General features: G+C 43.1%; 1 protein-coding gene across 1 annotated transcript in view; it reads left to right on the top strand.

Annotated features, from left to right (window-relative positions):
• Positions 1-24614, top strand: part of cadm2a (cell adhesion molecule 2a) — a 441503-nt gene that overhangs the window by 314398 nt on the left and 102491 nt on the right. The window contains exon 3 of the mRNA XM_080436621.1: positions 24122-24271. Within this exon, the coding sequence (XP_080292747.1) occupies positions 24122-24271 (150 nt within the window). The remainder of the gene's footprint in view (positions 1-24121; positions 24272-24614) is intronic.

Below are 24614 nucleotides of genomic sequence, written 5' to 3'. Positions count from 1 at the left end.
GTTATATTTAAATGCCTTCAGGCCGGTTTAGAATTTGAGACGAGATCTTCGGCGGCACCAGACAGCCCCGATGATGAGCTTTTAAAAATCAGACTCGACACACTCTCTGCCCTTTAAATCTCGCTGAACCCCCTGCAGGGATAAGAGCTTTCCCCGGGCCTCTCCTGCGTCTGCTAACACATCACCAAACGTTAGAGAAATTACACTATGTAATTTTGATTAGGGTCAGTCTGGAAGCACTGGTGTCAAGCACGATTATTCGGATTTCTGTACCGAAGGCCGCGCTGGCCCCGTTATCCTCTCCCTCTTGCCAGTTTCAAAGTGCGGAAACGCATTGCTTTCACCACCAAAGACAAACACAAGTCAAGCATTTTTCCTCTCCCCATGGATTCTAGGGGCATTCGAGTCTCAATAGCTGTGGTAAGCCAGATTCCCCCGCGTTTCCCTGCGAGGAATGTTGGAGGCAATGACGGAGAGTGCTGAATCTGTGCTTTCAGGACGCTTGGAGCAAGGGAATAAACAACAGGGGTCACAGGCTGGGCTTTTGTTTGTATTTACTGCATATGAAAAGAACAGGAATTAATGCTACATTTTATAACATTAACACCGCTCACTATTGGCCGGGCCTTCTCGGCTAACGGAGACAATGCATTCACATTTATGTATGTATATGTGTATATGTACTCTGTCTATGCATGCCTGCAAACACCAAAAATGCAGTGTTATGGAAACAGTCCCGTATGACACACCACCACGCACGCACGCACGCACGCACGCACGCACGCACGCACGCACGCACGCACGCACGCACGCACGCACGCACGCACGCACACACACACACACACACACACACACACACACACACACACACACACACACACACACACACACACACACACACACACACACACACACACACACACACACACACATTCCTTGTCTGTCCTTCACAAAAGGTCAGCCTAATTTCACTGCTTCTTTGCTGCTTTGTCGCCTGTCATCTCAGAAAAGCCCTTTTTAAAGAATGAAGATTTTGCTCTTTGCTTCTTTTTTTCAAACTCGCTGCCCATACCGAAACATGTCCCTATGAAGCCCTATGAAACCCAGTCAATTCTTCTGTGTATTATATGAGTTACACATTATGTGTATTATGTTATACTGTATATTTATGTGTGATGTACAGTATCTAGAAAGAGAACGTGACTTCACCCCATTGAAAGATGGCACCACCTGTCCATTGAACTACTTTGAACGGTTCCTCAAGCTATATGTCTCTGCCAGGCCGAAAGGCATGGCCGAGACTATGTTTTTCACGATTTCCCTGAAATTGTGCACGCACATTCCCACTAGGCCGAGGAAGAAATGACACTTGAAAATGTTCAAATCAGCCTCATGGTGGCGCTATAACAGGCCGATTCGCGTTTTTACCTATAACTGCACTGATCTGCGTAAAACTTTGCACGCACTCTCCCTACAGGCCAAGGAAAAAACTTTGCCCTGCATGTTTCACATCTGTCTTTTAGAGCGCCACCAGGAGGCTGACTTTTGTAAAACACATTCTTCGCTATTACTTCATTTTCTGTCCAAAAATCATGCAAATCGGTACACAGTATCTCTATAGCCATGTGATCACGTCAGATGTGTCCGATATTTCATATTCCATCCTTATTGGCTAACATTGGCTTCCAAAGTTTGCAGGATAGGTCAGTTTTGAACAAAATGCCTCAAATCATGTACGCAGCGTGCGATTTCCGTGAAATTTTGCACGCAGATTCCCACTAGGCCGAGGAAGAAATGCCACCCTTTTCACATTGGCCTGTTATAGCGCCACCAGCAGGTCTAATTTAGCAAAACGCATTTTTGGAACAAAATGCCTCAAATCATGAATGCAGTGTCCGATTGCCATGAAAAGCCTAAGAAGAAATGGCACCCTTTTCACATTGGCCTATTATAGCACCACCAGGAGGCCACAATAACCTACTGTATCTGACCTGGTATTATGTATACTAGGGGTGTGCCGATATATCGCGATACGTTTTCGTGACGATATGTATCGTTTTGGCGTTTTTTTTAACAGGTTGCAAAACCTGGTCTACATCTACACTCGCTAGTCCTGACTTTTGCGTCACTTTTTCCTCATTGGCTGGTCCTTTAGCCAATGAGGGCTCAATGTCCTCTCAGAATATGGGATCTAAAAACTGTTTAGTGAGAGAAATAAGCAACCATATGGGATCTAAAAACATTGCCATGTTTAGTGAGAGAAATAAGCAACCTGGTATATAATATTTTTTTAAATATCTTGTTAGTTTTTTTTACTTTGTTTTTTTTGCAATAATAATAATGCAAAAACACAAGTATTTGTTTGCATTTTCTTTCCCCCCCCCCCATATATTTTCATAAGCTTCCCCCCCGCCCCCCCCCCATATATTTTCATAATAAAAAAGTGCCATATATCGTATCGATATTGTGTATCGACACACCCCTATAACATACCATTTATGGCTGTTTTGACATGCTCTGTTTCAGATCTTCATCCTCTGTTTGTCTTTGTCCAAACACTCCCTTCCTCCCCTCACCTGATCACACATCACCTGAACACCCCCCCGAACTCCTTTTCCCACCTTCTCACAGCCCAATGCTGCCTGTGTCTGTGTGTGTTTGCGTGCGTATGAGAGAGATAGAGAGAGATGGAGAGAGAGGGCAGGAATCATGAAGTATTTATAGGTCTGCCCGCAGTGAGCTTAACTCCACCAGCTTACTAACTCACTCACAGTGAGTGGGCAGAGGGTCACCGGAAAGACAATGTCAAAGCGTGCTGGCACCTGATTATGATCTTTTCACTTTTATACTGTTTTATTGAGCCGTGTGAAGCCGACTGCAAGACTATCGTTATGAGGCTGTCGGTGTGTGTTATGTGTGACACTCTGTACACAATTTTGACCATCATTGACCAATGCGCCTTAATATGTATACATTTCAGTGGTGGACAGTAACTATGTACTCAAGTACTGTACTTAAATAACATTTTTAGCAAAACGGTCTGGGGGGCTTACAAAAGCCTGAGTAGACGATAAAATGACCAAAGTGAAATATCCCTTTAACTTGAGTATTTCCAATTTCCAATACTTTTACTTTTACGCCACTACATCTCAGAGGCAAATATTGTACTTTTTACTACACTACAACTTTAGTTACTATAGTTACTTTGTAGATTTTGATTACCGTAATTTTCGCACTATAAGCCGCACCTGAAAATAAGCCGCAGCAGCTAAATTGAATGATTTTTACATATATAAGCCGCACTGGACTATAAGCCGCGGGTGTAAAATCCATAGATTTAGGAGGTCCCCTAGTGGCCGTTAGCTGTAAAAATCCATAGATAAGCCGCACCGTTATATAAGCCGCAGGGTCGAAAAATGGGAAAAAAGTCGTGGCTTATAGTCCGAAATTTACGGTAGTATTACAAAACATTAATCACTACAGCACTATATACAGTCATTTCGGCCATTTGAAAATAGCCGATCTACAAGCTCACAATGCGTCGCGATGCGACGCATTGTGAGCTTGTAGATCGGCTATTTTCAAAAGATTTTTACACATTTGAAAAATTGTAATGGGACATTCTGCATAATGAGTACTTTTACTTTTGGTACATTTTGATGCCAACACAATTATACTTTTATTCAAGAACATTTTGAATTCCGGACTTTTACTTGTATTTACGAGTATTTCTACATTGCAGTATTGATACTTTACTTAAGTAAAACATTTTAGTACTTTTTCCACCACTGATACATTTGACATGTTTTGTATTATATTAGGAATATTTGACATATCTGACTTGTTTTCCTTAGTTTCCTTCTTTCTCTGTTCTTCAGCCTTTTCTTGAAACTGGCACTGCAAAATGTTGGGAGCTTGTATGATAAGGAATTTCACCCACTGTTTTACATATGTAAACCTGTGATGTGCCAAATTCTGCCAATACATTTGAATCAGAAAATCTGCAATCGAAAGCACCAAAACAAACTGGGGCTGAAACACATCATCACCAGACGGAACAATGCACACCTCGCACGGTTGCCTTGTTCTCCATAAAGTGAGCCAGTTTATCAATTTGCAATAAATGTAGGAGTTAATATGAAAGTTGATAAAGTGGGGATTTGTTGGCAACATTCTGTCCCAATGGCTCCTGACATGGAAGTAGTGCATGGCTGTATACAAACAGAAAGCATTCACATGACTATACTCTACTGCAATCCACAATTTACCCAACGTACATACTGTAGCTACAGCACTGCAGAAACAAAAACAATGCTTGCATAATAATAGGTTCTGAAATGTCGTATTGCACAACACACACCACCAGCAGCAGCCAACTGTTCCTATAAAAGAAAGTGAGTAAGAAACAACAACAACTCACAATTGACAGAAAAGTCAATTTTCCCCAGAATAAGGACTGAGCTAAGCTTGCGTTTGTGTAGGTGTTAATCTCTATAGACTCTTGGTTGTAGTGTTAAGGAATAATCAGACAGAGGAAAAAAAAAACGTGACACGCTGAGAAAGAGAGAAATGAAGATGGAGAATGAGTGAGTGAGTGCAGGAAGGAAGGAAGGAAAGAGAAGGAATGTGCTGCGAAGGTGCTGTCAGTGGAGGAATCCATCAAGAAGATGCTGTCACTACCTGAGACAATAGCTGTCAACGGCGTTCACACTACATGTTCCACGGCAAACTGCACCACCCGTAGCCCCCCCGCCACTCCTCAAACCACAACCTACACGACACCTTCCTCCACCCGACTCAAACCACTTGAACCCTATAGCAGGGGTCTTCAACGTTTTCAGGCCAAGGACCCCCTAGCTGAGAGAGAGAGAGATGAAGCAGGGACCCCCCTCAATATTGTATAAAATAGTGTTGCAGATGAAACAAATTATTTTTTAACTAGCTCTTTTTTCTCCCTCTACACCAGGGGTAGGCATGTGGCTCTTAGGTCCTCTCCCGTGGCTCCCAGTTGCTTGGGCAAAGAAGTATGCAAAGGAATAAGAGGTTTTCTTTCAGTTTTTTTAAAAACTTTAGGCATAAAGTTAAGGATAATTCCTTTTAACAGGTCGTTCATGAAAGTCCTTGCGGTCTTGTTTCCAATGAGAACCTGTGAGCAATTAGGGGTTAAGGGTCTTGCTCAGGGACAAATTTCATTTCATCGTCACATATGCTGGCCTGGCCTGGAATCGTACCTGGGGCAACCAGGGCCTCTGGCTCCCTAGGCGGGCTCACTAACCACTCAGCTATGGCCGCCCCAAAGTTAAGTTAAGTTAAGTTAAGTTATTAAAGTAAAGTTATTAGTAATAAAAAGTAATAAAAAGTGTCGCCCATACACCAGATAAAAATAAGAAACTAATCATTGAAGGAAAATAAAGAATTTATTAATGCTTGGTTTGTTTGCTTTCACCACCATCGTTTCTAGCTTACTGGTATACTTGATCTGCTTTGAGAAAATAGCAAACAATAAAAAAAAAGTTATATTGAAACACCAGAAAAAGCACACAAAAAAGCCGCTCGAGACAGATTTGTAATAATCTTTTGGGCCAAAAATGGCTCTTTTGATAATAAAGGTTGCCTACCCCTGCTCTACACCTATACCTCTTTGCCCAAAAATAGCCGATCTACAACGCGTTGTGAGCTTGTAGATCTGCTATTTTTTGGCTAAAGTTCTCCTCAGAAAAGGGATGCTAGTGGTTAATGTAAAAAAAAAAAACATATCGCACAACGATTTGGCGGCCCCCCACTGTAGTAACTCTGAGGACCCCCTAGGGGTCCCGGACCCCCTGTTGAAGGCCCCTGCCCTATAGCATTCCTAGCATGGGGGGGGGGGGGGGGGGGGGGCGAACATTCAGCGAATGTCGTTGCGATGCATATTTTTGGCGAAGAGATTTGGTGTATATGGAAGTAGGGGTGCTAGTGTAGACGCCATATGGGGGACATCGATTAACAAAGTATAAAGGGTTTTTAAGAGGCCGTGTCCACCAAGATGTATTTTTTTTCCTGAGCACAGCGTGTGTTTTGGGAGCGCCATGTTTTTGGAAACACCAGCAACGTGGCGTGTCGCTTTGCATTTATTTTCCCGCCGGCGCGAAGCTGCAATATTTTCAACTGGGGCGTTTTGGAAGCGTTTTTATAGGCGTTCTCAGTTTATTTTGGCGTTCTCAGCCTGGGAAAAAGCCTCAGTGGACACAACCCCTAAGGGTTTAGGTACCAAATACCACTTTTTAACAACGTACGCTCCCTTTGCGAACGCTAGCGTAACGCGCTCCCCCCCCCCCCATCAACACGTGTCACTTTGGAACAACAAAGGGCCCAGTAAGAGAGTCGCTCACGCAGATGAGATGTGGGTTAGTTCTGTCGATCTGGCATGTCTGTTGATTTGGATGTCAAGTGCAAGGATGACGGCACAGGCAGCTGCCCGGACTAATTATGCAAATGGTGATGACAGTGCAGGCGCCAGCCTCTTCTGGTGCTGGATAATTAATGTGAGATCTCCAGATCAGAAATGACTACATCCTGAGGTGTTTGCCCCCCCCCCCCCCCACCCCCTCACACACACACACACACACACACACACACACACACACACACACACACACACACACACACACACACACACACACACACACACACACACACACACAGAGTGTAAAATATATACAGTTGGTAACTCTGCACACACTGCAAATTTGTGTTCTCTGCGGGGGGGAGACTTCAGTCACTGTCATCACAATGCACGCACGCACGCACACACGCACACACACGCGCACACACAAAATGTGCATTTGCCTCACACCCTCAGAGCTTTGCTAAGATATACAGTATGCAAAGCATAATGTATATAATCCAAACTAAATTATTCAGGGGATTAATTTTAAAGCTGTTACAATTTAGTAGGCCAAACATATCTCAGTAAATCACATCTTATGCTATCTTATCATATCATAATTTGTAAAAGACTTATAATTTAGTATGACATGCATGACATACAGTACTGTATGGCTTTGACATCTTTGACACGGCATGTTGTAATTGAATGCTCAGACAGTTTTCATTGTCAGACACTCAATATTGACATGCCAATATTATGTCTTTAACACAAAACATTGTCATCCTTTACTGCCTGGGCAGCTCCTGTGCAGTTACTGTACCTTCATGCTAGCGCACCAGAAACACCGAAATGAACATACCCACAATTAACCTTATTACCTTCAGCTGCATTTACCTGTCAACATGGCTGTTGTGAAAAGGATGCTAGTGCACGTATAATTGAATGGTAACTAGAATCTGCCAAGCCCGCTTGCGATTGGCTGAATGCAGGAACGGGACAAGAAGGACTTTCAAATACAGTCCGAAACCCTATTTCATCATCTGCCTCTGTGGCGTGTCTCTCTAATCATTAATTAGACTTTCTTCCCTATCCTCCTGTGATCGAATCCCGCTGTCTCCACCAATTTTCCGTAAACCGCGGAAAAAAGTTTTAGCCGATAAAACACTGCTTTTTGTGAGGTTAGGGTTAAGTTTAGATTTAGGTATAGTTTTTGTGAGGTTATAGTTAGGGTTAAGTTAGGTTTAGGCATCATTTCGCCACATTAGGCATCATTTTGCCACTTCAGGCATAATTTAGCCACTTTAGGCATAATTTCACCACTTTAAGCACGCCAGAAGTCTCGCAAAGCACACCTGCCAATCAAAGTGACTACAAGCCAATCACAGCGCGTCCTTTCTGGGACTTGGCAGACAATTGTTGTATAACAACATAACGCTGCTAGTGTATCCTGATCCACTGGGTAGGAACCTCAGGTGTAGGTGTGACACGGAACCAGTAGAAAAGATGTGAACATGTCCAAGCTGTAGCGACATGCACCAGCCCATCTCAGTTCCAGCTCCCTTGTGTAAAGTACAGGTATTCGTGGGTCAACAAAGTTAGAGCCATTCCGAAATGAACCCCCAGCTTTGTCACCCGAGCCTGACCCGACTATTGCTGCGTGACAGAAAATGGACTGACGACATACTGTAGCAGACCGCAGTCACCGAAGCTCCGACACTAAAGCGCTGATGATGTAAAGGCTGCTTTTCCAAATCATTACAGCGTGCTAAAGTTGTATTACCCACTTAAGACAAATTCTAAAAGTTAAAAAATCTCATTCCATGATGTAATTTCCCTCTCCCTTTTGCTCATTTGTATATTCTCGGGGTATTGCATGGGTGAAATAGTCAGATCTCCCCCCTCTCTCTCTCTCTCCTTGAGCAAGAAGCTGAACCCCTAATTGCTCCCGATGAGCAGGTTGGTGCCTTGCATGGTTTCCTCCACCATCGGTGTATGTATGAATGGGTTAATGGCACAATCAATGTAAAGCACTTTGGATAAAAGCGCTATATGAATGCACCATTTACCATTTACCATTTACACACAAGCGACTTAGTTCTATGTTCCTGTACTGTACAGTATGTCCCAACTGTATCTGGTTTGTAATCACCTCTCATGTGTATATCAGACTTGTTCCCCAGTCAGTCTGTGTTGGGTCATTGTGTTGTGTTGTGGCATCAGTTTGTGTTCCTGAGTTATTTAGGGCAGCCATAGCTGAGTGGGTAGAGAGGCCAGGCCGCCTGGGGAACAGAAGGACCCCGGTTTGCCCCCTAGCCCCTGACGATACTGGCAAAGTGTCCCTATGTGCTTTCACACTGCCTTGCCTCACTGTCCTGCATTTGGGTTCTCACCGTACCTGCATGTGACAGTACCTTATACACAGAACAGCAAAGGTGGCAAATTGGCACAACCTTCCTAACTTGAACTGGCAGTGTAAAAGGGGCTCAAGTGATGATTTGTTACTTTTCAGTGCACATTACATTACATTACATTACAGTCATTTAGCAGACGCTTTTATCCAAAGCGACTTACAATAAGTGCATTCAACATAGGTAGGGAACGAAACTACTAATCACCAGAAGTCTTAAGTACATTTCCTGCAAAAACAAGCAACCAAGAGTATACCTAGCGCTAAGGTAAAAGTGCAATATATCAGCTACCTACTTTCTTAAACAGATGAGACAAAATAGCTAAATCAAAGGAGCACGAGCTAAAACAAATAAGTGTATCGACTAAACAAGATCCAATAAAACAAAAATACAAAAATTAAACAAGAGTTCGTACAACTAGTTTACAACAAGTAGGCCAGGCAGAGAGGAAGGGTAGTGTTTCCTGAAGAGGTGGGTTTTCAGCCTTCGGTGAAAGATGGGCAGTGACTCTGCTGTCCTGACATCAGTGGGAAGTTCATTCCACCACTGTGGGGCCAGAACAGAAAAGAGTCGTGACCGTGTCGATCGACCAGAAGGACCCTTGAGTGACGAGGCAACCAGTCGCCCCGAGGTGGCAGACCGAAGTGGTCGGGCAGGGGTGTAGGCATCGACCATAGCCCCGGAGCTATAGGCTATAGCAAATAATTCAATTGGCTGAAAGATGTTAACCCATTCAATCCGGGAACTTATCTGTGTCATTTTAGATTTGAGCTAGAACCATTATTTTATACTTTGGCTTTTCGAAAATAGCAGATCTACAAGCTCATATAGCGCGGCACTCTTTGTATATATATTTTTGAAACAACATTTTTAACTAAAATCTTTGCTTCTGGGGGGTCCCTGGAACAACATATTTTAATGGGGGTCGGCGGCCGAATACATATAATTTTGGCGATCCTTGACATGAAAAAGTTTGAGAACCACTGATATTATGGGCGGCAACATAAGTTTGTCAGAAAACTGTTAGGATTTAGAAGACCTTTGTAAAGATTTGCTAAATTTTCACGGTTTAAAAAAAAAATAGCAGATATACAAGCTCATAGTGCGGCACTCGGTGCCGCGCTATGAGCTTGTATATCTGCTATTTTTGAATAGCCAAATAAATCTTTAAATTACACAGATGCGATCCCGGTCTTAATGGATTAAAGGAGAAGTTCACCCAAAAAAAATCTTATTTTCTATCAATTGCACACCCCATGAAGCCTTGAATCCATGGATCCTATTTTGTTTTTGTCACATTCCTAAGCTAATAATTTGATTCCCGTCTCCTACCGGCTAATGTATCCAGTAGGAGACACAAAGTAGATTATTTGTGTCTCCTACCGGAAATACACCTGGTCATCAAATTCTTGGCTTAGGAATGCCACAAAAACAAAAATTAATCCATGAATTCAAGGCTTCATGGGGTGTGCAATTGATAGAAAATAAGTAATTTTTTGGGTGAACTCCTCCTTTAAGCATGTGGAGCCTTAGCGCATCAGCGCTCACTGGCACTCACTGACGTCATCAAATCATCAAATCATGTCACTTATAATAGACCTGACTTGTACATGTGTGACATGTATCAACATTTTTGACCCGATCTGCTCGGGACCCATGAAGACCTCTACATCATACTGTACATCTAACATACGTTACGCATTCATACACAGCCACACACAGAAGGCTCAACGAAGTGTGACTGGATAACTGGCAAACTGGCTCGTCATAATGGATTTGTAATCACTGTCATTTCTTATACAATCATCCGCTTTCATGAAGACGTGAAACATTCAGCCGAATGAGAATTGGAGTGGCAAATTGTTCTATTATGTTGTGAAATTCTAGGCTGCATCGAAAGGTTAAACTCTGGCATTAAATGTCAAATGCAACAGTCTTAATGAAAGAGACCGCAAATAGAATAAAGGATTTTATTTTTGCTGTTTGAGTTTGGAATAACTTTTCATCTAGTAATCACGTAGTGCAAAGGCCTCTTTAGAAACTTCTGTTCGTTGTAATCATCTAGCTCCATTATTTACTATTCTAAATCAAGATGTCACAAAACCCTGTGCTCCCCTCTCACTGTAATCTCAAGAGGAAATACATTGATTTTAATGGCTGCCAGTTCCTCTCTCTCTCTCTCTCTCTCTCTCTCTCTCTCTCTCTCTCTCTCTCTCTCTCTCTCTCTCTCTCTCTCTCTCTCTCTCTCTCTCTCTGTCTGCTCTATTTTGTCTGCTGAAGTGAAGGTCTCTGGTGAAGTATAGGATGAGGTTCATTAAGGAGATCATGAGAAATACAGTACATTTGTAATTAGAAGTATTCCTGTGGACACTTACACAGTGATGCAGGCTGAGTAATAGCGTTCAGTGAGCTCTCCCTTCTCTTCATTGCATAATATACTGACACTCCAACCCCTGGCTAATCAATTATCAGATGGAAAACTCAAGGTTTTGTTTACCTATTCTGTATTATAATTGTTTCTCCTGTGCTTCAAAAGATGTACAAAACCAACTTACAACCTCTGCTGCCTTAAACGCATCCATGATGACATACAGAAAGATGGGCCTCTCTACCACTCTCTCTGATCAAGTTGCAATTACCATTAGATCAGGGAGGGATGGCAGTCCCTGAAGGGGACCAAATGAATGATCTTATTCAACTAAGGTTAATATAAACTACCACAACTCCTACAACATATTACTTTTATTCAGAATCAAGCTGGGTGTACAGTAAATATCTGTAAATATCACCAGATGAGCAATTACTTTATACAATACATAGGTTTATGATTATGTGAGGCCCTTTACAAGTCCAGTAAAATAAACAATGCAATCTTGAAAACGCTGTGGAGATAGATCAAGCTACAGGTTTAGGTATATGGAAGTATGCTAATAACATATCCATATGTAAAACAACAAAATAAACTACAATTCAGGTTGCTGCATCGCCTTCCAATTTCATCTCAACTCAGAAATAAGATGGACCCAAAGAAGTCTGCTCTGTGGTGTTAATGGTTTGGATCCATTATGCCTTTCTGTTAAAATGCCACACCTACAAGTCAAGGGGCGCTTGCAGACAAAAAATGCTGATTGTGAAACCTACGCCTCACATAAAAGCATGTTATTAAAGTATTCCTTTGACACACACACACACACACACACACACACACACACACACACACACACACACACACACACACACACACACACACACACACACACACACACACACACACACACACACACACACCTTGAAGCATAGGCTTAATCAGGCATAGTTGAAATGAAAAATGCTATTTGATTTTTGAAGTGGGTAATTCCACTTCCTTTCCCGCATTCTTTCTTTCATTTTCCTTTTTTTTTCTTTCTTTCGCGCTGGCTTTTTATGCTCACTGTAAGTGCTTTTATGGAAAATTACAACATTTAAACTGGACTCTTTGGTCGGGGCTAACTGCACCAACCCGCATTAGCAGCCATGCGAGACCAAGGCACTGTGAACATTTCTCTATTTTGTTTCATAATGTTCCTTGTATCTTAAGAACAGGCTCTGTAAAAGGGGGAATAATCATAATTTAATCATGTTACATTATGAAGAGCAAGGTGCAGTTCATTGAGGTTGAGTCATGCTAGCTGTTGTAAACAAATCCATTAAATAAGAAATTGTCTAATCAAGCGGTAATATAACAGGTAAGTGAACAATTGCAGTTGTCCTTATACTGTGGTGATTGCGACAAGAATACAAAATAAACGATAACTAACTGAAACCGTATTGTGTGTTTACAAAACTAACTAAAACAAACGTATAACTAAGTTATAGACGAAATGCCCTTCGTTTTTGTTTATTTATAAGCTTTTCGAAATGATATGAATCTATTTATTTCGCTGTATAGTTTTATAGCTGTATAAGTTTTACAGCAATTGTCGGCACCGTACGGCACCTCACGGTCCGTGACGTATCTTGTTTACAATCTGCACACTGTGTGAGGGCTGGCGTCATAGTGGCGACGGGAAAAACAGACAGAAAGGGCAGAGGTGGGCCAAATAAATAGCTGCTGGTTACTTAAATACACGGCCAGGAACACAAGCGGGAAATATGTTGAGACTGGGATGTCTACTAGCCTTGGATCACAAGACGGCCATTTGTCATGACCATCTTGAATGATCTTCAAAACAGCGTTTGCACTTTCTCCCTTTTTGAAAACGAATAAAAAGTAAAACTACTGGCATATCAAAAAATAAAAACTAGCAAATCCCCTCTAAAAACGAATTAAAACTAACTGAATTAGAAAAACAAATATTCAAAACAAACTAAAACTAAACTAAAATGAAAAATCCAAAACTAGTATAACCTCATTCAACGAAGAAACAGTAAACATAACCGTAACAAAAAAGCTGATAATGTACAGTAGGCTACATAAAAGTTGAAAGAGATGGAATTCCCAAAATGTGTTTCAGGCGTGTCATTTTAGCCACATGAACCCCAGCATGCCTATTCTGTTGTGATGTGCGAACATTCGGCGAAAATAGACAAACATTCGGCATCTATAACAACCTCACGTGTTGCAACGGCTACGTTTGGCAAAGAGATGTGGTGTAGGGGAAAAAAGGAGGGGATGAAGGATAGACCCCTGGGGGACTCCGGTCAACAGGGTTTAAGTGGTTAAATAACCCACATTCAAATGTGTGGGTACTCATGCGTCCATCTGATTGGCACAGAAGCTAACTTAGGCCACACAAGCTTTCTAAAATGTGGCCATTATTGGGACTGGCAAGATTGCTTCAAGATCCATTAGTGATGACACTTTGGTCACTTAAAAGTTTTGTCTGTAACATATTTCACTCTGGTCGGAACATGGTTTTAGTATTTTTAGATAGGCCATCATTTAGGTTACTCATTGGATTTGCGCACTGTGACTTGAATATTAGTCATCTACTACAGTGCCATTAGCAAGGACTATTGCAATGTGTGCATTTATCTGGTCTATAATCTCACAATCTGATTGCATTAACATATTATATGTTTCAATAGCTGAATTTCTTTTAAACATATTCATAAAAGGATTATGGTTTTACAGTAGTAGTAGTAGTAATCCTATAAATGCACAAAATCTCTGTCCGTCATTCACTTTTCGACCCGCTAAAGGCCCCTGCATGCTACCAAATGAGGTGGTCACCCTATCACCGTTTGTGACCACCGAAACGGTGGTTTGGATACTATAGGCGCTCATAGTCCGGTGATTTCGGTTTGTAAAAACAGAGAGATGTGTTGAGGTGAGCGGTGAGTCGCTTATCACCGCGGGTCAGTGATGTCATGTTGTAGTTTATCAAACCACCGCGGTGAGAGGGTGATCACCGAAAATGGTAGCATGCGCCCCCCTTTACTTGCCACACACATCGCAGAGATTACCTGTGGCAATAGGGGCTGCACTTGAGCAGCAGTTACTGTACCACAGCAGCATTACTGTAGGGGTGGCACCATTTCAAAAGTTCTGGTGGAAGCACAGTCCCGTGCTCATCCTGTGTCGCACTGTAAGATCGATGGAACGGCCAGGAGTTACAAGCTTCTCATAGGACATCGTGGCGAAGTCTTCATTCCACAAATCATTAAACACTGGCAGGAACTTCTCAGTAGTTTGCTCTTGAACAAGATTGAATATGGAGGCACAGCAGACAGGTTGGACAGCTTCAAGTTCAGGCCACACATGCTGCTGTTACAGAGGAAAGAAGACAGTTCTTTCTCTGATGGTGGTTCCGCTCCGTCTGTCCTCAGGACTCTATTGGACTGCAGGGTTGACTCGTTGCAGACGCTCCATCAGTCTGATGATCCCAAATGTACCTTTTTCAATTTAGCGCTTGTAAAGTCTTATGTCGCCTAGTTGCTGGTATTGAATGCCCTTCAGTGGAGCTGGGAGTTTCCAGTAGGCGTTTTCATCAGTAGCAGATTTTGATTCTCTGATTCGACAGCAGAGGACTGCAGCCACATGTGAACAGTGGTGGAAAGTAACTAAGTACATGTACTCAAGTACTGTACTTAAGTACAATTTTGAGGTATTTGTACTTTACTTGAGTATTTCCAATTTCCAATACTTTTACTTCTACCCCACTACATCTCGGATCCAAATATTGTACTTTTACTCCACTACATTTATTTGAAAACTTTAGTCACTAGTTACTTTGCAGATATAAATTATTATATATTTTATACATAGGCTAAAATGTTTGAAAATAGCCGATCTACAAGCTCACAACGCGTCGCATCGCGACGCGTTGTGAGCTTGTAGATCGGCTATTTTCAAACATTTTAGCCTTTTAACTTTTGATACTTTAAGTATATTTTGATGCCAACTACTTTTGTACTTTTATTCAAGTAACATTTTGAACACAGGCCCTTTTACTTGTAATGTAACAGCATTACTGTAATGTAACAGTAATGTAAAAGAGTATTTTTATATTGTGGTATTGCTACTTTGACTTAGGTAAAATATCTGAGTACTTCTTCCACCACTGCATGTGAACAGACATCACCCAACCCCAGCCATGCAGTCACACAGTGGACGGCAACCATCACCTCCCTGTCCGTTCAGCAACAATCTGGGAACCCATCGCCAAATAAAAAGGAAAAACAGCGCCCTCTGCTGTTTTTTACTTATTCATTTGGCTCTGGGCGGAGCTGAACGGACGACCCGTGCTCAGGGAAACCGGGGTTTTGGTCTGCCTTCAGCCTTTCACTTCCGGTGGTGCGACTATGTTTTCATTCCCACTAACAATATTTCTCCACGGAACACTAACACCATTTCTCCCAAAGAACATGGATCGTTTTGGTTATAAGTCCACTTGTTTCTATGATGAAAGAGCAATTTAAAATGTTACCAACTTTCCGTGGTTTTGTCGGCTTTGAGGACGCTATTGTTAAACGATTTTCGGTTTGTTTCCAGTGGGGAACGAACGGCACACACGTAAATCCCGCCCACTACATTTGATTGGGTAAAGCGCGGCCTGCTTCCTGATCTGATGGCACGCCCACTTGTAGCCAATGTGCACGGGTTGTCAACACGGCTACCGACAGATTCAAACGCAGAGCAGAATCTGTTCTTGAGAGATTAGTTCAGCAGTGACCCATGGAGGGGTCGTCTCCTGTGGTCTCTGTGAGAGCAGCAGAAGAAACAGTGAATATTATTGTGATAGAACAGGCACTAGGATCTTGCGGGTGCATGTGTGTATAAATCCATTTCAGACTTGCTTACGGGAGAGCAGCAGCAATTATAAGAGACCCAAACCATGGTCAAGTGTTTGGATCCACTGTGGTCTCGACGGTAGGGTCTTGGGCTTTCGGGGTTTGGGTGAACCTGTAGTGTTGCTGTAAAGGTCAGCCGCAGCCTTGGGCCATCTGTCTGTCTGCTTCTGAATCTCTCTCTCTCTCTCTCTCTCTCTCTCTCTCTCTCTCTCTCTCTCTCTCTCTCTCTCTCTCTCTCTCTCTCTCTCTCTCTCTGCCTGCCTCTCTCAGAATGACTAAGTAAAGGCATTCACCACAACACGGCTTCTCTCTAGAGGAAAGGTTAGTAGGCTCGGCTGGTCTCTAGCTTGAAAGGTCACGCTGGGGAGGACAAGAAACATGCAGAATAAACAATTACATCTCTATTTGTCCAGGAGTTAGTATCTCTCTCTCTCTCTCTCTCTCTCTCTCTCTCTCTCTCTCTCTCTCTCTCTCTCTCTCTCTCTCTCTCTCTGTATCTCTCTCCCTCCCTTCATATACTGTGTGTGTGTGTGTGTGTGTGTGTGTGTGTGTGTGTGTGTGTGTGTGTGTGTGTGTGTGTGTGTGTGTGTGTGTGTGTGTGTGTGTGTGTGTGTGTGTGTGTGTGTGTGTGTGTGTGTGTGTGTGTGCGCGCATGCGTGCGTGCGAATGCCGAAGCAATAAACAAGTGAGTGAATGCCGAAGCGATAAACAATAATAATAAACAGAGAATTAGTAAATTGGTTCACGGCGGAGTGTGTTATTATGCTAGTCGAGGGGCCCACGATCACACAGCAAGACATAATTTCATTACATAATTAATCCATAATGTCATGCAGATGGAGAAGTTGTTGACCTGGCTTAGCCTCTGTGCGTCAGTCAAAACACGGGTCAATTAAAGTGACCCCCGCGCTCCACGAAACACAAAGATAGAAGAGGTGGAGAGCAAGGAGAGAGAGAGTGTTTGTGTGTGTGTGTGGAGGGGGGGGGGGGTCAAGACCTATGTTGAAAGACTAGGGAACACTGATAAAATGAGACAGAGAGAGAGAGAGAGAGAAAGATGGAGAGAATGCCCCCCAGGGAAGAAATCAGGGCGGGAGGAGGAGAGAGAATAAATTATCGAGTGAGGACAAACAAGTCTACAGAGGATGGTGCAGAAGAGAGAGGGAGAGAGAGAGAGGGAGAGAGAGAGAGGGCGGGGGGGCTGAAAAGGAGGAGAAAGTAAGGAGTAGAGGGGGAAAAGGAGCAGAAGTTGAGGTAAGGCGCTAATTTTAGACACGGAAACCAGATGAGGACATCTGCCTCTTCTCCCCCAGGAGCACCATTTCACTGGGTCCTGGTAGGCAGAAGGGACAACCAAGTAGAATGGGTGCCATTCCATCATTCCACTGGCCAATTAGGCACACAAAACACACAGAAAACACACATAGACCCTTCTAACGTAAACATCACTAGTGGCCTCTGGTAAAGCCCCACTTGACGCATATTTATAGCGCAGAGGGAAAGAGAAATGTATTATCGTCACCATCCAGCGGTCCTCCCACTTTAACCGCTGAGGCCCTGTAATACTTCGGTGTATGACAAATAGCATAAATAGACGATCTACAAGCTCACAACAGCTTGTGAGCTTGTAGGATCACCTGTTGTTGTTTATTTTTTACATTTGAAAAAAAAAAAAATAGAAACACAAATTTGAGAGATTTTAAACATTTTCGCCTATAACAGAAATGTTCAAAAATAGGCAGGCCAGGTTGAAAGTTATAAAATGTGTGTCCAGTCAGAGGATTTTACTGTGGGAGAGGAGAGGAGAGGAGAGGAGAGGAGAGGAGAGGAGAGGAGAGGAGAGAAGTAGGAATGGGACGATATGAACATTTCATGTCACGATTATTGTGACCAAAATAATTTACGATATTATTGCGATGATCAAAATATGCTTAAAACTCAAAAACTAAAACTCCACTTTTGTTAACCACTTCTACGTTGCGACGCGTTGTGAGCTTGTAGATCGGCTATTTTTGGCAAAGAGATTTAGAGGGTGATAAAAAGACGTTCTTTACAGGTGCGTTTTACTAATTCTAGAGGGTTTAAGTGGTACCTGATATGCAGGTCGGCAAAGGTGAATTGATCCCAGTGTATGACGGAGGATAATTTCACGATAAATTAAAATCTCTGCGATACTAGCGTTTTTGATCACAATAAACGATAATAACCATTAGCCCCGGAGAGGAGAGGAGAGGAGAGGAGAGGAGAGGAAAGGAAAGGAAAGGAAAGGAAAGTCAGGAAGTGAACAGGTGGAACGCACTTGTAGAAATCCCTGACACACATGTTACAGTTTTCTTTTTTGCTTCCTTTTTTGTCTATTATGCCTTTGTCTCTATTTTTGTACGCCTTATGTGCATGTGCACCTGGCTGCGACAACAATTTCCCCTCAGGCATAATAAAGTTGCATAATAAAGATGAATCTTGAATGTTGTTGCCAGGGAGATTTACAAATTATACAGCCAAGTGCAGCTTAACGTGATATCTATAAAGTAGAGAGTTTTAAACAGGAATGTATTTCTGGTGGCACTCAGCTGATCAAGCGGTGGACAACAGAAATCGTTGCCTAACAACGGCGATTTGCACTGATGTCAAAGATGTCCAGCCCATATGGCAGATCATATGCTGATTTGCGCCGGGCTTGTTCATTCCACATATGGCTTTATCCGCCACTGACACACAGATGCCGCTGCAACTTTATAACAGACAGACAGAAAACCAGGGGTGAAAGTGGGCCGGAACGATCCGGAACGCCATTCCGCGAAAACATTCAGTGCCGGAACGGCATTCCGGCGTTCCGGTAAGAAGAGGGGAAGGCAGCTGTCAAAATCCCATATTAAATAACCTGCCACAAACGCATGTCCAAGAAGAAAACATAATCTACTAACGTCAGATTAACTTACACAAGTGTTATTAGTTAAGTTTTCTAATAAAGTGCTTCTGAATTGTTCCAGTGTCTTTGAGTCATCGTATTCTGTGCAGTTTTCGGTGTTTATTTATTCCACAGAGAGAAGTTTCATCTACTCGCGCGAGTCACGTCAATGTGAGCATGCTTGCGCAACAAACCAGACTGGACTGGGAATGGGATCAGTTCACTTGGGTAGAGATCCGGTATAGAGCGGAACGGAAACGGCTTTTGTCCGTGCCTATGTGTGTGTGCAAATTACGGGACAGAGTAGGCAGGCTCTACGACAAATTAAATTCCACCAACGTTCAAAACATATTTCTGGTTGGCTGACAGACTGACACATTATCAGGATAGTTAGTTCTGATTGGTTCAAATCACACGTCTTTTCTGGGGAAAAAAATAAAGAAAAGAAACGAGAGGGGCAATGAATACGGTAACTTTTGTTGAAGAATGCAATTTAAAAAATAAATGGCTCGCAGTAGGATAACTACTTTAGGGCCTTTGTGGGAAATGTTTTAAGTGTTCTGCCTCCATTCTCAACATATTTTTGTTTCCATAAACATCACCAAAGGGTAAACATATTAGCACGACAGTAAACTAAGTGTTCTCATTTTCCACATCACTTCTCTCTACCGACCCCATACACACAAAAAGGTGATCTCACATGTGTCACATGTCTGAATGTATAATCAAACTGATGATTATCACTTGTGAAAGTCATTAGTTAGAATCACTCTTATTAACCCCCCCCCTTCTCTCTCTCTTTCGCTCTCTCTCTCCCTCCCTCCCTCCCTCCCTCTCTCTCTCTCTGTCTTGCTGATCATAAGCTGTGGTCTGACACAACAGAAATCGTTGCCTAACAACAGCGATTTGCACTGATGTCAGAGATGTCCAGCCCATATGGCAGATCATATGCTGATTTGCGTCGGGCCTTGTTCATTCCAAATATGGGCATATCCACCACAGACACCGCTGCAACTTTATAGCAGACCGACAGAAAACACGGTGCAAACTTAGTACTGCATACAGCAGTGGTTCTCAAACTTTTTCATGTCAAGGACCCCCAAAATGATTATATATGTATGTATTTGGCTTTTCACACGCAAGCTCATAGCTATTGTAGATCTGCTATTTTTGAATAGCCAAAGTATAAAATATGGTTAAAGTGGTTGAAATGATTGTGACGCTACATTGACAAATTTTGCTGGGGACCCCCTGGTACCCTCTGGTACCCCCCCCCCCCCCAAGGACCCCACTTTGAGAACCAATGGCATACAGTATGTACTACTGTGTGTGTGTGTGCGCGCGTGTGTGTGTGAGTGTGTTTATCTTCCGCAAAAGTAAGTGATTTAAAAGGAGGAAGTAATAAGAGAGGGGGTGTTGGGGGGGAGGGGGAGGGGGGGGAGCGAGCGAGAGACAAGGAGGGGCAGGAGGAAAGTAAACGCTTGGCAAATCTTGCCTCATGGAGGAAGAGAAAAAAAACGTTTCCCATGAATAAAACATTTCTCCTGGCCTCTGCACCACGCCCTATAGCCCACATCCATTTTTTACTCCTCCATTCCAGCCCTCCTCCCCTCCTCTCCTCCTCCCTCCACACACCCCTGACTCACTCTCTCTCTCTCTCATACGCGTGATTAACCTCAGGACCCCCTTAATCAACACTGTAAATGACCCGTGCTCCTTGACTTACTTCTCCTCTCTCCTCTCTCCTCGTTCGCAGTGGTGTGAAATAAACTAAGTACGTTTACTCAAAGTGTTGTTCTGTACTTTACTGGAGTATTTCCCATTTTCGATACTTTTACTTCTACTCCACTACATCAATCAGATACTCAAATATTGTGCTTTTTACTCCACTAATCATTTGAAAACTTAAGTTGTAGATTTTGATCATTATTACAAAAACATACATTATCCACTTTAGCCCTATGAAATGGGACATTCTGCATAATGACTATACTTTCACTTTTGGTACCTTTTTTTTAATGGCAATACTTTTGTACTTTTACTCGAAGAAAAATGTTAAGACCATAATTGTACTTGTAACGGAGTATTTATGCGGTACTGATACTTTTACTTTTACAAGTAAAAATAAAATGGAGTACTTCTTCCACCATTGCCCTCTCCTCGTTCGTCCTCTACTCCTTTTCACACGCATCCTCCTCCTCCTCCTCCTCCTCCTTCTCCTCCGCTCTGTCGGCAGAGAGAGGAGGCCTCTCTGTTTTTCGGGCCCCGGGACGAACGCTATTTTCAGATTGTGCTTATCTTGCAAGTGTGTTCATTAGCCGCTAATGGCGTAACGTGAAATTGGCTGGCTGATGATTTCAAAGGGAAGCGGCGCTTGGTAATGTGTTGGGTATGCGCTTCTCAGACGGAACGGCGCCCGGCGCGGAATACAAATGGAGAAAAAGGGAAGTTTGGTTGGGGGCGGGGGAGGGGCGGGGGGTTCAGCAATAGAGCGTTTATTTCTAAATACTGCCTTTTCTCTCTTTACTTTTATGTGTGTTTTTTTTTTATTATCCTATCTTGCGGGGATGGGAGGGTTAGTTTTTAGGTAGGGAAGGGAGTGTTGTAATGAATAATCTCCCCCCCCCCCCCCCCCCCCCCCCCCCCGCCCCCCCCACCGCCTCCGTTCTTGCTCAGAGTCTCTAAAAGCCATCCTCTCCAGGGATGGGGACAGGATAGATTTATAGTTATTATTATTTACTTGTGCCCCCGGCCCACCCCACACACACACGCACACACACACACACACACACACACACACACACACACACACACACACACACACACACACACACACACTTGTGCATGCAAACTGACACCGCACATACAATGTGTACACAAGGGAAGATGTGTGCACAACTGCACACAGGCATACACACGTGCACATGCGTGCAATCATCAAAACACACAGTTGGAACACCCATACAGTACACACACTTGCACATGCCTAGAAACAATAATTGGCAAAGCATTAAGAATGCTAATATAACATTAATATTAAGTATTTTGAGAACCTGTGGTCTTAGAGAGAGCTGTGTGTGTGTGTGTGTGTGTGTGTAAGTGAACTGTACTAGAAAACAGCCGCTAGCCGATGTCGTAAAAGCTGTCCAGGATATTGAACCCATGGACTAATGGTTTATTTCTAGGCCTCGGGGTTCCATCATCGTATAACACTATATTTATGTGTGTATCTTTCATAAAGAATGCAGGTGGTCTATATAGAGACATGCACACATTCCCACACAAAGTGCTTTCTTTCAGTAGAGCTGTCCATGGTGCTGAAAATACGTTTTTATTTTACAGCAAAGATTACCAACCTGTGGGCCGAGAGGATATTGCATGTGGGCCCCCAAATAAAAAAAGAACCACTGATCTAACTATCAATCATTCAGTTCTTCGGTTAATCATTCATTTCTTCAATGTTTTCCTATGTTTGTTTAAACTGTGTTTACTGGTGCAGTTTCCAGTTACTGAGAAGTGAATGTAACATTTTATAATTATGTTTTTGGTGTCTTATAAGCCCATAAGGGATTGGGCAAGACATGGAATTAAAATCTCATTCAGTCAGTCAATCAGTCAGTCAGTCAGTCAGTCAGTCACACATTCTCCTATTGGTCTCTGCTATAAAGGTCATTATAGTGGAGGTCGCATGGTTGTTGCAGGGAACTAGCCATGGTGCTGAAAAGTAGCTCTACTACTACATACTGTAGATATGAGTACAGATTCTCTGTACTCATATCTACATATGAGTACAGAGACTGCGACCCAGCGTGCCTTGTTTTGTAACTGTGTACTTGTACCTGTGACATTCCACTGTAACTTGTATTTGTATTTGTGTTGCATACATGGCTGCTGTGTCGTAAACTAATTTCAGTGTGAACTGACAATAAAGTACTATTTTTTGATTTGATACTGCCATGTTCACAGGCACCAACTTTGCTGGGGGAGTCGGTGACGCCTATTGCTATGGATGCCATAATAACCCAGTGGTTCTCAAAGTGGGGTCCATGGACCCCCAGGGTTCCTTGATAGGGTTCCAGGGGGTCCCCAGCTGAATGATTGATAGTTTGGAACGAAATGGGCCCATTTGGTTCCATCTGTACACTCTCAGAGTAATGGGGGGTCCGTGGCCTTAATACACACCAAACGGCAGGGTCCATGAAACAAAAAAAGGTTTGAGAACCACTGTCCGTTCTGTACATTTATTTATAAAAGGTGCATCCCTGACCCACACAATTAAATGAACTCCAATTAAATGAACATGGAGTTGCGAAGCGCTGCGCCAATCAGTGTGAAAAATCCCACATCCTTTCCCCGCCCCTGCCCTCTCCTCCTCCCTGAATCCCAACCATTCTCCTATATATAGAAACACAACACAACACAAATAATGCTCCTTTCATGTCTGTGTGTGTGAGTTAGGGCACGCACGTGTGCACACACACACACACATGTCCGTGGAGAGTGGTTTTTAATTGGGCATCCCCGCGTAGCAGAGGGTCCAAGGGTTAGTCCTCGGGCTAAACGCCTCCCATGTGTTCTGTGTTAGGGGCCAATTTAGCACACAGCGGTGGCTGTCCATCCCGGCTAAACTGGAGCCTCCGGTAATTAGGCTGTTTAGCCTTAACGCAAAGACGCAAAACACACCTCTCTCCTCTGTGGAGCCGGACCGTTTTCCGCCGTTATACAATAGCGGCGAGCGCACGTTTGGGGGGCGGGTTGGATGTAGGGGTGGATTACAGTTCTTGCTTTCCTTAATTTCTTTTTCAGTTATTTGCAGTGTTGTGCCATTAATGGAAGCATGCAATTGTGATTTAAAAACAAATATGAGTAGGTATCTGGTATCAGGTATCTTTTTTTAATTGACCTGAAAATGATGCCACTGAATGTTGTTGCTAATTGGCGGAGGGAAGCAATTCAATCAATCACCCTCTTCGTGTTCTGGTTCTCTCCGTCCATTATGTGTTTTTCTCTCTCTCTCTCTCTCACACACATACACACACACACTCTCTCTCTCTCTCTGCCCCCCTCTATTATTGTCTCCCTGACTAACATGTACTCTCTCTCTCTCTCTCTCTCTCTCTCTCTCTCTCTCTCTCTCTCTCTCTCTCTCTCTCTCTGTGACAGGCCTAAGCGGCCAGTATCCTCTGGTCCAGAATGTGACTGTGACAGAGGGAGGAACGGCCAACATGACCTGCCGTGTGGAGTACAACGACAACACCTCCCTCCAGTGGTCGAACCCGGCACAGCAGACACTCTTCTTCGGGGACAAGAAAGGTGAGTCACAAGGCAGGGCAAAGAATGAATACAGAGAGATACTGTACGTGTGCAAGGACAACACACACGTGCAAGGGGTCATACACACAGCTTTTGTGATTCTCTTGATTCCTGTGTATGTACAGTACATCTGTCTGAGGATCTCATTGATTCCCAGTCGTATTTTTACATACTGTATGACGTATTACGGTAAATTGAAGCTCTCGCCTTTTCTCCCCACACAAATCCATTTTGGTCCATGGATACAGGCTGTGTAGGCAGACAAATAAAGAACAGTTTAATTTCACATGGATACCGTTTTTATTTGAAGTCTCTGCCCGTTTCTTGAAGCAAAGGAGATTAA

This window comes from Gymnoscopelus braueri (genome assembly GCF_963280865.1).
Source record: "Gymnoscopelus braueri genome assembly, chromosome: 8".
In the NCBI taxonomy this organism is placed as follows: domain Eukaryota; kingdom Metazoa; phylum Chordata; class Actinopteri; order Myctophiformes; family Myctophidae; genus Gymnoscopelus; species Gymnoscopelus braueri.
Note: the sequence above shows the minus strand (reverse complement) of the source record. Positions and strands in the feature narration are given on the sequence as shown.